The sequence below is a fragment of the Neospora caninum genome, chromosome Ia (assembly GCF_000208865.1).
Source record: "Neospora caninum Liverpool complete genome, chromosome Ia".
NCBI classification, from domain to species: Eukaryota; Apicomplexa; class Conoidasida; order Eucoccidiorida; family Sarcocystidae; genus Neospora; species Neospora caninum.
Window position 1 is genome coordinate 1,988,336 of NC_018385.1, and position 13,820 is coordinate 2,002,155.

The 13,820-nt window shown below is 58.2% G+C and overlaps 2 protein-coding genes across 2 annotated transcripts in view; both read right to left on the reverse strand.

Annotated features, from left to right (window-relative positions):
* NCLIV_002120 (hypothetical protein) overlaps positions 1-5,703 on the reverse strand; it is a gene marked incomplete at both ends in the record, with an annotated part of 30,333 nt that extends 24,630 nt beyond the window's left edge. Inside the window, 3 exons of the mRNA XM_003879711.1 lie at positions 312-1,505; positions 1,822-2,052; positions 2,272-5,703. Coding sequence (XP_003879760.1) covers positions 312-1,505; positions 1,822-2,052; positions 2,272-5,703 — 4,857 coding nt within the window. The remainder of the gene's footprint in view (positions 1-311; positions 1,506-1,821; positions 2,053-2,271) is intronic.
* A 4,714-nt stretch (positions 5,704-10,417) lies between these two features.
* Positions 10,418-11,815, reverse strand: NCLIV_002130 (putative ubiquinone/menaquinone biosynthesis methyltransferae; the record flags this gene model as incomplete). The annotated part of the gene is made up of 1 exon (XM_003879712.1): positions 10,418-11,815. The coding sequence occupies one exon, from the start codon at positions 11,813-11,815 to the stop codon at positions 10,418-10,420; it is 1,398 nt and encodes a 465-aa protein (XP_003879761.1).
* Positions 11,816-13,820: the final 2,005 nt, after the last annotated feature.

The following is a 13,820-nucleotide window of genomic DNA, read 5'->3' on the forward strand; positions in this document are numbered from 1 at the left end:
GGAAAGGACACAAAAAGCAGAAACGTGCACCCTTTTAGTACACCCACACACGCATCAATGGCCTCCCGTCAAAAAGCTCCTATCTCCATCCTTTGTCCCCTATCTATCTCCAGTCTCTGTCCCCTATCTATCTCCAGCCCTTGTCCCCTATCTATCTCCAGCCTTTGTCCCCTGTCTATCTCCAGCCTTTGTCCCCTGTCTATCTCCAGCCTTTGTCCCCTGTCTATCTCCAGTCGTTGTGCCTGCTCGCCCCTCTTGTTTTCCTGTTTCTTATGCAGACCGGTGTCGAAGGAAGCCGCTGTCGAACTTACGTTGACGACGATGGCCCGGACAGTTTGGAGCATGCCCCGGAGGGTCTCGGTCAGAACAATAGGGGATTCTGCAGCTTCCGTCGAGATTCGTGCATGGGCGTCATCCCTGGGTGTGCCTTCGTCTCTTCGTCCGTCTGTCCGTCCGGCGTCTTCGCCTTGCCGTCCCGGCTTCTCCCTCTCTTTCCTTTCCTCTTCCATGTCCACAGACAGGTCTCCTTGCTTTAGGCCTTCTCGGGCCTCGCCCCTCGCGCCCCCAGCAGGCGGTCGCCTGTCGGTGTCGGCCGTCTCCACCTTCGCGTGCGCGTTTTCGCCTGTGCCGCTCTCGGCAGGGACACTGTAGGCGTATTCGACTAAGCTGCTCCACAGCATGTCGTTGCTGGAGAGGAGAAGCGAGTCGTTCGCAGTTGCGTACGACGACTTGCTCGCGTTCTGAGCGATGTACTTGCTTGCGCGAATCGCAGGGTGTTCGTGGGCGTTGTGGCGGCTGCTGAGGAGCGACGGAGTTCCCTCGGCGTCGGAGAGCGGCGGCGCCGCTGCGTAGAGAAGCCGCAGCGCAAACGGGGTGACGCGCTGCAGCTGAAGAAGAAGGTGACCGAGGTGCTGAAGAAGAAACAGCTGGTGGTGCGACGCAAACCGCGTGGTCAGGCCCACGCTGTAGGCCTGGCCTAGCTCGCGCCCGAGCATCGCCGCCACCTGCAGCGCACTCGAGCACGCATCCACTGAGGCAATGAGAGCCTTCTTGTCTGCGAGGGAAACCATTTTCTCGCCCCTCGCCGTCTCGGAGAGTCCCGACGACGAGAGAGACGCCCGGCGTCCGCGCTGGCCGTGCATCAGCGCCGGCGGCACACCCCCCGTCTCGGGCCACCGGTCCAGCGTCCAAGTCTCCGCGAGGTTGCCGAGCTGCTCGGTGTTTTTGGACGCCCTGGCGAGGAGAAGAAGTTGCAGGAGGAGGTGAGGAAGCGAGAAGGACGCAGAGGCGACGTAGCGGAGCGTGACGACGAGTGGATGCTGGGGGTAGAGGTGAAGAAAGGCCGGCGGAAGAGACGGAGACGAACACAGAGAGAGAAGCAGAGACACGCCGCCCTTGGCGATGAAACACCGGAGCGTCTCCGAGTTCTGAAGAAACGTCCCGAGCAACTTCCCCACATTCGCCAGACGGTCCGCCAGCCACAGCGAGGGAGGCGCAGGAGGCAACTGCAGGGAAAAAACAGAGAAGAACTCGAAAATGGAAAGAACGCGAGAAACGAGACGCACCCTTTCGCTTCCCCCGATCCACGCAGTACAAATATTCTCGAATAAAAGGCGTCCCTCGTCGCCTGGTTCTCTTCTTCGCCATTCCACGTCCGTCGCCCTCCGTTCGTCTCCGTCGACCTACGGCAAAACGCTTAGAAACAGGCTCGAATGTCACTTGCACGCGGCTCGCCTCCGCTCTCTCCTGTGTCCTGTGAGCTGCGTCTTCTTTCTCTCTTTCCAAAGCCACTTTCCCGCGCAGCAGCACCCCTCTTCTCACCTCGAGGTCTGCCAAGAGGAGCGGGCGCAAGTATTTGGAGGCTTCGATCCGTCGCTCGGCCTCCTCAGGGGGGACAGGTCGCCACAGCGGGAGGCGCCGCTCCTGACTCTTGAGGTGTCGAAGAAGCACGAGAAGGTGCTCGACGAAAGACGTGCACGTGTCGGATGCTGCCGAGGACGACGACGCTGCAGCCGCGACGCTGCGCAAAACTTCATCCAGGGAGCTTCCGAGCTGCAAAAGCAAACCAGCAAAACAGACGCAATCCGTCAAGGCCGAGGCGCGAGAAAATCACCCTCCTCTCCTTCCCTCCTCCCATATGTCTCTCTCCCTCTCTCCGTCTTCCTGCTCCTCTCCACCGCTCTTCCTCTCCGACTCTCTGTCTCTTCCCTGTCTCTTTGTTTCGCGGGTACTCCTCGCTGCATATCCCCGCTGGCTTGTCCCGTCGCTTACCCCTGCAGCGGATTCTCCGAAGCGGTCGAGGAGCACCGCTTGCGGCGCTGCGGTCGCCCGCATGAGCAGTGTCGATACACTCCATCTCTGAGGGTCGGTGGAGTCGGCGTTCGCGGATGCCCCGGACCCCGCATTCGCCACTTGTCTCTCGAGCGCCTTAGCTGCGCGCTCGACCTCCAAGGCCTGGCCCGCGAGGACCAGCCCGCTCGCCATGGAGAGCGTCGGCGCGGCCGAGGCATCGGCGAGCGCAGGGCGAGAGGCGGGGCGGGAAACGGCGTCTGAGCCAAGATGGAGGCCCCCGGGCCGCGCGCGCTGCAGCAGTTGCACTCCGGTCGGGTGGAGAACGAGGGACGACAGGAAGGGACCGATGGAGCCGAGAACTTGATCGTTTCGCAGGTGAGCTTCCGTCAGGGAAGAGAGCAGCAGAGGAACGAGACCAAGCGACGAGAGAGACGACAGACACAGGGGGTCGTCGGAGATCACCTCCGAGAGCGACGTCAACAGCGAGGAGACGCAGCCGAGGCCGAACCACTGCGGCAGCAGAATGATGTCTTTGCACAGGGCCGTGAGCTGAGAAGTCTCCGTGAAGAGGTCCAGGAACGCGGGCGGCTGTCTCCCGTTTCCAAGCGCCGCCGTGTGCAGACCCTGTCGCATCGTCATGACGTAAAAGTCCTTCAAGAGAGCCTTCAAAAGACACCGCCTGGTCTCGACCTCGCACACCGACAGCCAGTAGCACGCGCGGTCCTCGTCTGACCCATCTGCGGGGTATCTGGAGGCTTCCAGAATGTCTTTGTCCGCGGGATTTTCCAGCTCCGCTTCGCACGCGTCGCTGGCCGGCATGTCGTTCTCGCCGTCCGCTCTCTCTCCCGGCCCGCGGCCTTCTCCCGCCTCACTCGCCTGCTCGTCTCCCGCCGCGGCTCCGCTCCGCGCGCGGCCTCGACCTTGGCCGCCTTTCGCGGCCTCGTCCGGTCTCGCTTCCGCAGGCTGAGCGCTCCCTTGGGAACTGCCTGCCCAGACGCCCAGCTGGACGCGCTGCACGAGGCAGGCTGCGTCGTACAAAATCCGCTCCTCGAAGCGCCGCGCGAGTTCGAGGTCTTGCTGCAGAAGCAAAATGACCGAGTTGTTGCTGCTGTGCTGCTGCTGCTCCATCAGCGCCTCGATCGCCCGCACCGCAAAGAGCTGGACAGGAATGACGAGAGGCTCCCGGTTGCGGAGGAACCCGACGAGCGCAGCCAACAGGCTCGGCTGCACAAACGCTGGAATGGTGTGGTTGTTCATTGCAATGATCGACGCGTACGCAGCCAGAAGATGCAGCAACGTCTGCATGCGATCCATGTCGTCTTGAAGCTTCTGCACGCCTTCTGGCTCCTGCAGGCGACTTCGCCAGTCCCGCAGCTTACGCTCCGCCTCCGGCTCCGCCACCAGCGTGTACACGATCCGCCCGGCCTGAGGCTCCTCATAGGCCGCCTTCTCCCCTCCCTCTGCGCCGCCGCCCGCGCCGCCCGCGTTCTCTTGCTTCCCCGAAGCGTCTTCCATTTCGGTGTCTCCGGCCTTCGCTCCTGCCGAGGCTTGCTGGCTCTCGGGAACTTCTCCGCTCGCCGTCTCTTCCCGGCGGCCGTGCGCCCTTCGCCCCACTGCCTCGGCATCGCCCGCGTCGTCCATCGTCACGTCCTGCGGAAGACCTGCCGCGTTTCTGCCCGCGCCGTTGGCGGCCTGTCCCGCGATCTCCGCGGGGTCTCCGCACCCCGCCGCGCCGCCCAGCGTTTCGGACTCGCGCAGCGGCAGGAACTCGCGCTTGACGCGCAGCGGCTGCCCCGACCAGGGGTGTCTCAGGAGGCGGCGCAGAATCGAGAGGAAAAGGCCGTGAGGCGAGAAGAGGCCGAGAGTCGGCGCCAGCTGCTTGTAGAAGTTCCGCTCTTCGAGGAGCACGGAGAGTAGGTCCGCGCAGAGCAGCATCGTGCGCGGGGTGAGCTTTTGGTGGTGTTTCAAAAGGCGAATGAAGTCGATGAAGAAGAAGGGATGCGACGCGACGTAGGACGAGAAGAGCGTCGGATTCACCACCAGGAGACACGAGAGAGACGAGAGCTGCGTGTTCAGCAAGTCGCGCCGGTACGACTCACTCTGCAGGCCATGCAGGAGGCGAATTCTGTGGCGCAGAGTCGTGAAATGCTCAGGCGGAATGCCGTACTTCTTCACCACGCTGTGAAACAGCCCCTCCAGCGCGTCCGTCTGGCCCTTGCTCGGCCGCCCTCGGGCGTCTTCGCCCCTCGCGTCTTGGGTCGCACCCCCCTGCGGGAGCATCAGCTCTGCACAGGGAATCCGCACCGTTTTAACTCGCGGCGCAGAGTAGTCTTCGTCTCTCCTAGAAGGAACTGGCGTCTCGTCCGGGCGCGGGGCCTGATTTTCAGCAGCGCTGTCGCCCTGCCTCTCTTTCCGCGTCGCCCCCGCCAGGGAAGAAGGGGGAGGAGACACCTCCCGATCGGACGGGGCGACGACGGGCGAGCCGGCCGGCGTGCCCGTTCGGGAGGCCAGCTCGGGCGAAGTGACGATGATCTGGAACTCGGCGAAGCCGTCAAAGTCGAGGGGGAAACTCTCGGCGAGGTAAAAGGTCAGAGGATCCACGCGGCGCGCGAACGCCTCGTCCGGCTCCCCGGCTCCGCCTGCTTCCGCTCTCAGGTTCCGCAGGGCGCCGCGCCGCAAGCCGCTCTCGCGCCTTCGCCCTCGGCCTCGCTCCGCGGTCTGCGGGGACGCAGACGCGCGCCCATGCCCGCCAGGCGTCTCCGCCGGCGAGTCGCCCCCGCCGTCGTAGAGGACACCTGGCGGCAGCTGAATGCGGGAGCGGTCCGGCTGGCGCGTGAGCACGAAGGCCTCGTACGCCACAGGGGACTCACAGAGCAGCGGGAGACGCGCCGTCAGTTCCGGGCATTCGCGCGGCAGGCCGGTGCGCCGGTTGCGCTTCACGAAGCCGTAGCAGACAGCCATGACTTGGACTGCGCTGCACACGATGGGCAAGTAGAAGGCGTCCACGAGGCATGTGACGACGTCGACGGAGCTGTAGAGACATTTGGAGGAGCAGTTCTCCAGGACGATGCATGAGGTCTCCAGAACTGCGAGAATGAGCTCGTCTGAGGGCACGAACGCCGATTCCGCCTCCGCCGCGCGACACGTGGCTTCGCTGTCGTCCGCATGCGGCAGCAGGCCTTTGCGGCGTGCGTAAGCGAACATGAGATCGTCGAAGCGGTTCAACGCGGGCGCCCAAGCAGTCACATCGCCCTGTTTCTCCCACATCCAACCCCGAAAGGGCTGGAGATGGTGAATCAGCTCTTCATCGGGACACGTGGCGAGAACCTCGATGAGTTGTCTCTGTGTCTCCGGCAGCGAAGACACAGCGAGTTGGAAATTGTCACTCAAACTCAGCGGAATCTTCCCCATCTTCTCGCGCCGTGTTTTTTTCTGCGGAGCTGTCCCAGCAACCTCGCTTCTCACAGAACCGCGCCCGAAGAAAAACGCCGCGGCGTCGCTCCAAAGACTTCCTCAAACCCCTCAACCGCTGGTTTTCCCCCACCGTTAGAAAAACACGACGCGGGGCCGTGCCGCCTGTGCCGGTGTTTCCACTCCTGTCTCCTCTTTTCTCCCCACAAGGAGCAATGGAAAGCCGCCGCCGGCGCTCGCTCCCACTTGCTACGCCCAGGCCTCGGCGGCTCTAAGGAAGAGCGAACGCGCCCGGACACGGCGCGAGGCGCAGCGGCAGATCGCGGCCACGTCCCTCGAGACACCGCCTTTTTTCCCGCTTCTTCGCTGCTGGCTCTCCCGCAGTCGGTCGGAGGGCGCACAAAGAGGAGGACTGCGCACCCAAGGAATGGTACAGGCGTCCGGACAGTAGAAAAGAAAGGGGAGAGATGTACGGGGAAGGGTACGGGAAGGCTTTCTGAGGGAACGGAAGAGGAAGAACAGGCTACGAGGCCGCGGGGAAACGAGGAAGAACGCCTGGCTTCCCAGTGTGCTCGCCTAACTCAGAGCCAGCGCAGTGTGGCCTCGCGAGCGGACGGTAAGCGAGGACGTGGCAGAGAGAGACCGATTAAAACATGTGAAAGCAAGACAGAGACGAAGGATAAGGTTGCGAGTGCGTGCGCTTCTCAGCGTTTTTGCAGCTCAGCAGAGCTTAACGAGCTCCGTGAGAGAAGGACCAGTCAAAAAACCGTGGTCGGAGTTCGATTTCCAAGCAGCAGGAAAAACAAGCAAAGGTCGAGAAAAGGACGAAAAAGCTACCGTCAAAAAGAGCGGAAACGCCGTACGCCGCTGGCAACGAAGAAGAGGGAGCAGATGGAAAAGAAGCGGAAGACAGGAACCAGGGGACAAAACCAACTCCGAACAGGCAGGACAAACAGTGTCAAACACGAAATATGCGGGAGAAAAGGAAGGCAAAGGAGAGCATGAACGCACGTGCACGGAATGCAAGACGGCGAGATGGTAGAGGACCAAAACAAGGCTCGTGTGCGGAAAACACCCAGAAGTCCGTGAGAGTTAAAGCAATCACCTGGTTGTGTCCGGCGGAACGAAATGGCTGCCTTCCGTGAACGGGATGCGTCACGTTAGAAAGAGGACCGCCGGCGCTGCAGCTCAAAAAAAGCACGGGCACTCGTGTACCAAAAAAGGCTGAACTGTGTCACTGGCAGACGAAAACAAACGCTGCACTGTCGCATCTGTGCGCAATGGAGTACGAAAAACACACAAAGCGCAGAAGCGAGAGGAACGGGGGCGACCTCCGCGAAAGACAAACGTTGAGGAGTAAAGTGGAGCCGAATCGAGAGCAAAATACAAGATTGAACTGCGTGCGGGCGGATGGGGAAACGAAGGGTATTTGTTTCACGTGACTGGAATCCAAGTGAAGGGAATGAAGCTGCTCACTGTGTCAACCCGTATTTGCGCCTGTTCCCTCGCCTCCCGCAACTCAGTCGCTGCCGGCCCGCCCAACTGCTGTCCGAACTGAAGACACAAATGGGGAAGTTGTCACTCATTGAGTCCTGTTTCGGCGCCTTTCCGCAACTCGACCGATCCAGAGTGTGTTACGCTGAGCTGTACATACAGCTCCACGTAGGCCAGTCAACACGGCAGAAACACCGATCCTCTTGTCCCGAATCCCTCCTTTTCTGCCCGAGAAACGAGGGGGATTCCAACACGGTTCTCTCCCGCCGGCTGCCCACGAAGGGGCGCCTGGGAAATGGCGAAAAGGAACACTTAGACGAACCGGAGGAGGCAAGAAAAACGGGACGGAAAGGCAAGGAGAAACAGAAAGAATTCCCCCGATCGACGGTAGAAAGGGGAGGTAAGAGTGTCGGGCGTTTTGTGGGCTCAGGTGTCCTCCTTCTCAAATCCGCAGTTTAGGGAAAGAGAGGAGAAACGAAAAGCACAAAAGGTTGACTCGAGTGCTTGTTTGGCGTACAAGAATTGGAAATTTTTCAGGCGAGAAACGAAAGTGAGTCACCCTTCTCTCAACGGGACGAAGAAGGGAGACGCAAGGAAGCAGATATCTGCAGTGATGAGGAAACTGAAGAAGAAAGTCCACTAAACAGGAAAACCCAGAGAAGCGATAAACACGGGTATCTTAAACAAATTCGGCGTTTCTTTATCAGCACACCCTCAGTGCATGGCAATTGTTTCATGCAGTCCAATACACGGAGAGTAGAAAAATGAGTGGTTCCCTTTCCGTTTTCGCGGGCGCTCGACGCCTTCTGAAGTCCTCTTTTCTCCTTGCTGCCTCAGTGTGTCGTGTTCAAAACCGCAAGCGCTCTCTCTCTCTGTGTTTCAACACAATGCAATTGCACCCTCGCCTCTGTAACATAAATCCAGCACTCCCCCTGTCCTGGCCTCGGTCTTTTGAAAAAAGGCTATTCTCTGGCATAGTTGTGAAGAAATCGTGTGCTCTCCCCTGTCATTTGAAAGAAAGCAGCAGGCTACACCATGCCCGCCTCCAGCCTACTCCTGTGAGTGTTGCGCCGTCCTCATTTTTAGCCCCCAAAAAGAGCGAGACACAGGGAGCACAGCCGTTCGCTCGTCTCGTCGGTTTCCGTTCAATAGCCGACCCCCCACGAGGCCAACAAAAAGTACACCGACGACCGACGAGATCAACACGGTCCTGTTTGGTACGTTCGAAACGAAAATCACGCCTCTTTCATGTTAGCACTTTTAAAACTGCCTAGTAAGCTGAAAAAGGCCATTCGTGTACGATATGAAGGAATGATACAGCCCGCTTCCTTTCGCATACAGTTTTTTCTACTGCTGTTTTTCTACCTAGCTGTAAATCAACAGCGGTTCAACCGTTCTTGAACGAGACAAACCACCGAGTCACCAGTGCAGGAAACAGATCTTTCCTGTAAACGCACAGTATGTATCTCACAGATATCCAGGGCATTTTCGGGTTCCGTTTGTAGAGTCTAGGCACATAAAACGAGGTTGCAAATACGGTCCACGGGGAAGCGTCCGAGGGAAGCGGCGCGAGTCTTCTCGGAACATCGGGACGCATGGCTGGTAGTTACACATACCCGACACTGCTAAATTCCTTCCTTTCCTTCCCCCTCCCGTAGGCTGCGTTCAAAATACAACTTTTCATGGGAAACCGCTTTGTTGCCTGGAAGGGTACAAGCGCAGGGAGAGGGGTAGAAACCCGCCGACCGGAAGATACGGCAATCCGTGCCTATCGTTCCGTGACGCCGCGGTTGAATGTCCGCTCACTGCGTTTCCAGTCGACGACGGACCAAGTCTGTAAAGAATGAAATGACGCGGCAGACTATGTATCGTCCTATATTTTCCGTGTCCAATTCCTTCCTGGGGCTGAGTGAAGGCTACACACCCGCAGAGAAGGGGGGGAAATGAGCTCTTCACAGTGCGGTAGGATCCTATGGCGTGCAAGACTGAGGGTGGTTTCATATGCATCAGCAATACTCTGTTGCGCTCCTTTGTCGAAAGCCCCAGATGCTTTGAGAGAAGACACGAGATGTGCAAAACGGCGATCCAATCAGCCATCAGAAAACCAGACCGCTTAGTCTTCAGCGCGGCCAGAGCAAGTGTCTACATCGTTCCGCCGGAACCCCCCCCCCCCCCTTCCCCTCGGGGTCCCCACCGGCTACTGCGGATTGAACAAATAAGATTTGTTTTCCTGGAGCAAGCGGTGGGCCGATATGCTTTCGCTGGAAAGAGGGAAACGACAGTGAGCATGAGCTGCGTTTTCCTCGAAAGGCTTCGAAAAGCGTGGCGCGAGCGAGCTTCACTTTTTCGCAGCGAATCTTTTGCGGTGTGGAATCAATCGAACGCAGCGCGAAAATGCAATCACGTGGTAACGCGTTGTTCCCCGCAAAAAATGAAAGTTGTGAGTACAGCTTCACCAAGTGAAATGGTGAAGCCTGTGGGCGTCTGGCAACAGCGCACCGTCCCAGTGTGTCAGTGAAGATGTAAACGAGTCACTGTTCAGACCTGTCTCATTCTGAAGCGAAGCTGCAGTGACGCTGACTTTGTTCCTGTCAAAGAAGGCGGTGCGGGAATTGGTGTACTGTACGTGGGTGTAGAGATAGATACCAACTGAACGCGAAGAAGCAGTGCAATACCTTGTCCGAGTGCATACATCTACGACTAAACAGCAGCAACTCGAATAACGGATATGAAGCTTTAAGAGCTTTCGCCTCTTTGAAAAGCCGCAACGAAGCGCATTCGCGCTACGGCGTGCACACCTGTGAACAGCCCATCTACGTGTTGTTTTGTTGAGAAAGTCGCATGGCCGACAGCCGCGAAGGGGATCTCAGGTGGAAACAGTTTCGGTACTTGTGCGACCACGTGGGGCTCTAAGACGCATTTCAAGGTTTCTACAGCCAGGACTCATTTCGTTTTTTTGGATGGCCACGACTTGGACAGGCAAAGACGCCAGCAAAGCCTCGAGGGAAAACGAAGTTCAGCCTGGCACTGAACAAATCTCGCCTTAGCGGATAAACATGTGTCGCTCCATCAGAGAAGGACTGAAAAAAGTGTCCAGCTGCATTGCATGCGCACGGCGTTTCTGCCACGCGGCTCTTTGAACATTCCTCCGCGCTCTCCGGGCGCAGAACTAGTTCTCTTTTGACAGGGACGCCGCTTGCCTCAGGAACAACGTGTGTTTCTAATGCTTCCCCAGTTTGAAGCCAGAGTGTATGGCGACCGTCCCGAAGGTAAGATTTGAGAAAGCCACGTGGTGGAATCCCGCGTCGGCCATCATAGCTGCAAATTCTTCTTGAGGCGGAAATTTCCGGATGCTCTCGACTAGGTACTGGTACGCCTCGCGATCCCCCGCAACCACGCTCCCCATCAAAGGAAGCGCATTGAAAGAGAAGATGTCATAGAGCGCAGCAAGAGTCGGATTCTCAACGCGGCTGAACTCGAGACAGAGAAACCGTCCTCCCGGACGGAGAACCCGCGCGGCTTCTTTGAGGCCTTTTTTCACGTCCGTGAAATTTCGAATGCCGAAGGCAATCGTCACGACGTCGTAACTTTCGTCAGCGAACGGCAGCTGTTCTCCATTTCCGCAGACCCACTGGAGAAGCAACGGGACACCATCGCTCTCGGCCCCCACGAAGCGACTCTCGCTCGCCTCCGCTGCGCTCCATCTCCCGTCGAAGCCGCCTTTCGTCCTCTCGGACGCTTCTTGGAGTCTCTGCTTGGCGAGTTGCATCTCCACTTCCTGGTGCGAGTGGACAATGGGCGAGACCGGCAGACCCCGCTCGACCGCTCGCTGCTGTCCAACGCGGAGCATGTCTGCGTTGATATCGCACACCGTCACATCTATTCCCGAGAACGACGCCGGAGTTGTCTGCGCCTCCGCGCGCTTCTCGCCCTCCACATCCCCTTCAGAATCGCGCTCTCCTGCGAGGCACGCACTCGACGCAGCCTGACGCTTTCGGCGAATCGCCTGTTGCTGACTCCACTGCGCCTCGGCCTTCTCAACGAAACGAAAGGCAATGTCTCCGGTCCCGCCCGCGAGGTCGAGGATTCGAAAGCGTCTTGACTGCTGGTCTCCTGAGCACGCGGGGTGCCGACTGTTTGGCTGCAAGGTGGGGAACTGGACGAGGTCCACGAACGCGTCCTTCCAACAACGGTGTAACCCCATGCTCATCAGATCGTTCATCAAGTCATACCGCTCGGCTACCGAGGAAAACACGGACGCAACCATCTGCTGCTTCTGTGCCTTCGGAACTTGACGGTAGCCGAAAGACGCAGTCGCGTCGCTCGCCTCGCTGCTGTCTGCGCCTGGGCTGGCGCGATGCGGCGCCGAGTGCAAAGAATGTTGGAAGCGAGCGAAAACGTGGCGAGACAGCAAAGACGTCGACGCATCGACGGTGGAAGGCCGAGACAGAGCCGCGCGGGGATGCCCCGCAAAGGGAGAGGCAGAAGAGCTTACCGTAGAGGCGAGCGTGCAGCGACTGGTTTTGAGAGCAGAGAAAGCCTGCCTCTGTCCTAGGAATGAAATCGGCGACAGCCCCGACGCATATTCGTGGCTGCAGGCGACAGTTCCACGTCTCATGGACACGGCAGGCGGGAGATTCGCCCCTTTTCTAGAAAGCGCCAGTGTGGCGGGGGGGGCGAGTGTGGAGCGGCGACCGGGATCGTCACTCACGAACCGGGGAGGGAAAACCCGAGACTCTCTCTGTCCAGTCGGTGTCTCTGATCGACTGGCATCTCTCCCCGACTTCAAGGCCCGCGCATACGCCGCTTGGGACGCTAGCGGCAAGCGGTGAAATCCGCTGGCGTGCGTCTCCCCCCCGCACCGCGCACACGGAACGGCAAATGCCCTCATCTTGGGGATCCCATTCACCCGGCAACGCGACCTGAGTGTAGCTGACCTAATATGAGCAGCAGACCTAGCAGAACGAGGATGCACGGTTTTCACTTTTTTGAGACAGCGTCTCGGGCCCATTCGAGTACTGCAGGAATAGGCCGGCGTGTGCGCTGGAACAGCTGCGGCGATAAAAACGAGAAGGGAAGGCTGACAGGCAAGGAAAAATGGGAAATGACGCAGCAGCCTAGATATGAGCCGAAGAACCTAAGAAAGACGCGCCATAGTTTTGTGTTGACCGCCGACAGCACAAAGAAAGGCGGAGCATTTAAACGAGAAACGGCAAGCGCGAAAAACAGCACAGAAGCACGCTCGTGCTGCTCCGGCCCGTTGCATGCACAAAAATCCAGTCACGCCGAGGACGACCGTCGGGGTCTGGTGGAATCTCCTCAGTGGTGTGTGTGTGTGTGTGTGAGGGCAGTCATCTGTTTTGAATGTGCAGAGCACAGGTTGGTTCCAGAACAAATTCTGGAAATTCCCTCTGTAGAGAAGAGTTCGCTCGAAAATAGACTTCGCGACACCAAGGGAGCTGACCTGCACACGCCATATCGACCACGCCTGATTCGTCCAGGGTGCCGTCAATGCATCGTCACCGTTCTGTTCCCATTCTCGGGAACCTGCAGATCTGTCTAAGGAAAGCGCTCTGTCTGCTTAGATAAGCAGGATACACATGTACACGACATGGCCGATGGTCAGCCAGAGACGCCGGCAGCTCCAGATAAGCCGTACACGCCTCGGTGTGTGTCTTGGTGTGCCACGGGGGCAACTCTCTCAATAGGTGAGAGGGATTTTCTTGACTACGCGAACGATCCGATTGCAAAAAGCAAAGGATTCCGGCCGCTCTAAGATATCCTGCCGAACGTGGCCACACCGAAAGCTGGGCAGGTGCTCATTTTTAATGGGGATCTTGTCTTTGAATGGATAGGGGCGCACGTCTCCGCTAGTCCGGAGGTCAGATAAGTGGTATGCGTTCCTGTATCGGTAACCCTTTTCGCTTCGGTTTTGTGATATCTATCGGACGAGGGAGACAGTAAGTGCTCAGGTACAGGAATGGACGGTCCGGCGTGCTCTGCCATAGAAAAACAGTGTTTCATGGCATGCTTTCCTTTCCCGTGTACACTGCAAATCCGTGGAAAAAAGAAAGGGTGTTTAACTGCGAATCGTCGTGATGCACATCCATCGGAACACGGACGACGGTGTTTTGGAGTCGTTCCCTTCTTCGTCGAGGATCTGTGTCCAGTGCCTCAGAAACTCGTTCTGTATCCGGCTGCAGCTCCACCGTAGAGATTTTGACGGGGGAACAGCATGCGTCAGCATTTTTCCTTCTTGTTCGACTCCTGTCCTTGAATCGGATGTTCAGCAGAAGGTGAGAATTGCACCGTCTGGTACATGAGTTTGCAGTCGCTGTCCGTCTTTGCTTCAACGCGTTTCTTCCCTACGAAGATAGTCTCCGTTTCCCAACGGCAAAAAACATTAGTCCTTTCAAAGAAAACGCAACCTTGACTGGGATAGTGAAAAAGTACGTCGTTGCTAGAGAATACGGTTAGTGGGGGAAGTCAACCGGCAGCTTGGACCTGGGCAATGGAAAGAATGTGTACGGGAGAGTTAGATTCAAAAGGTTTATGGTTGCTCAGTCTCCTTCGAGCAAACTGTGGAACCACCATAGGTTTTAGGGGGGTCGGCGAAAGAAGCT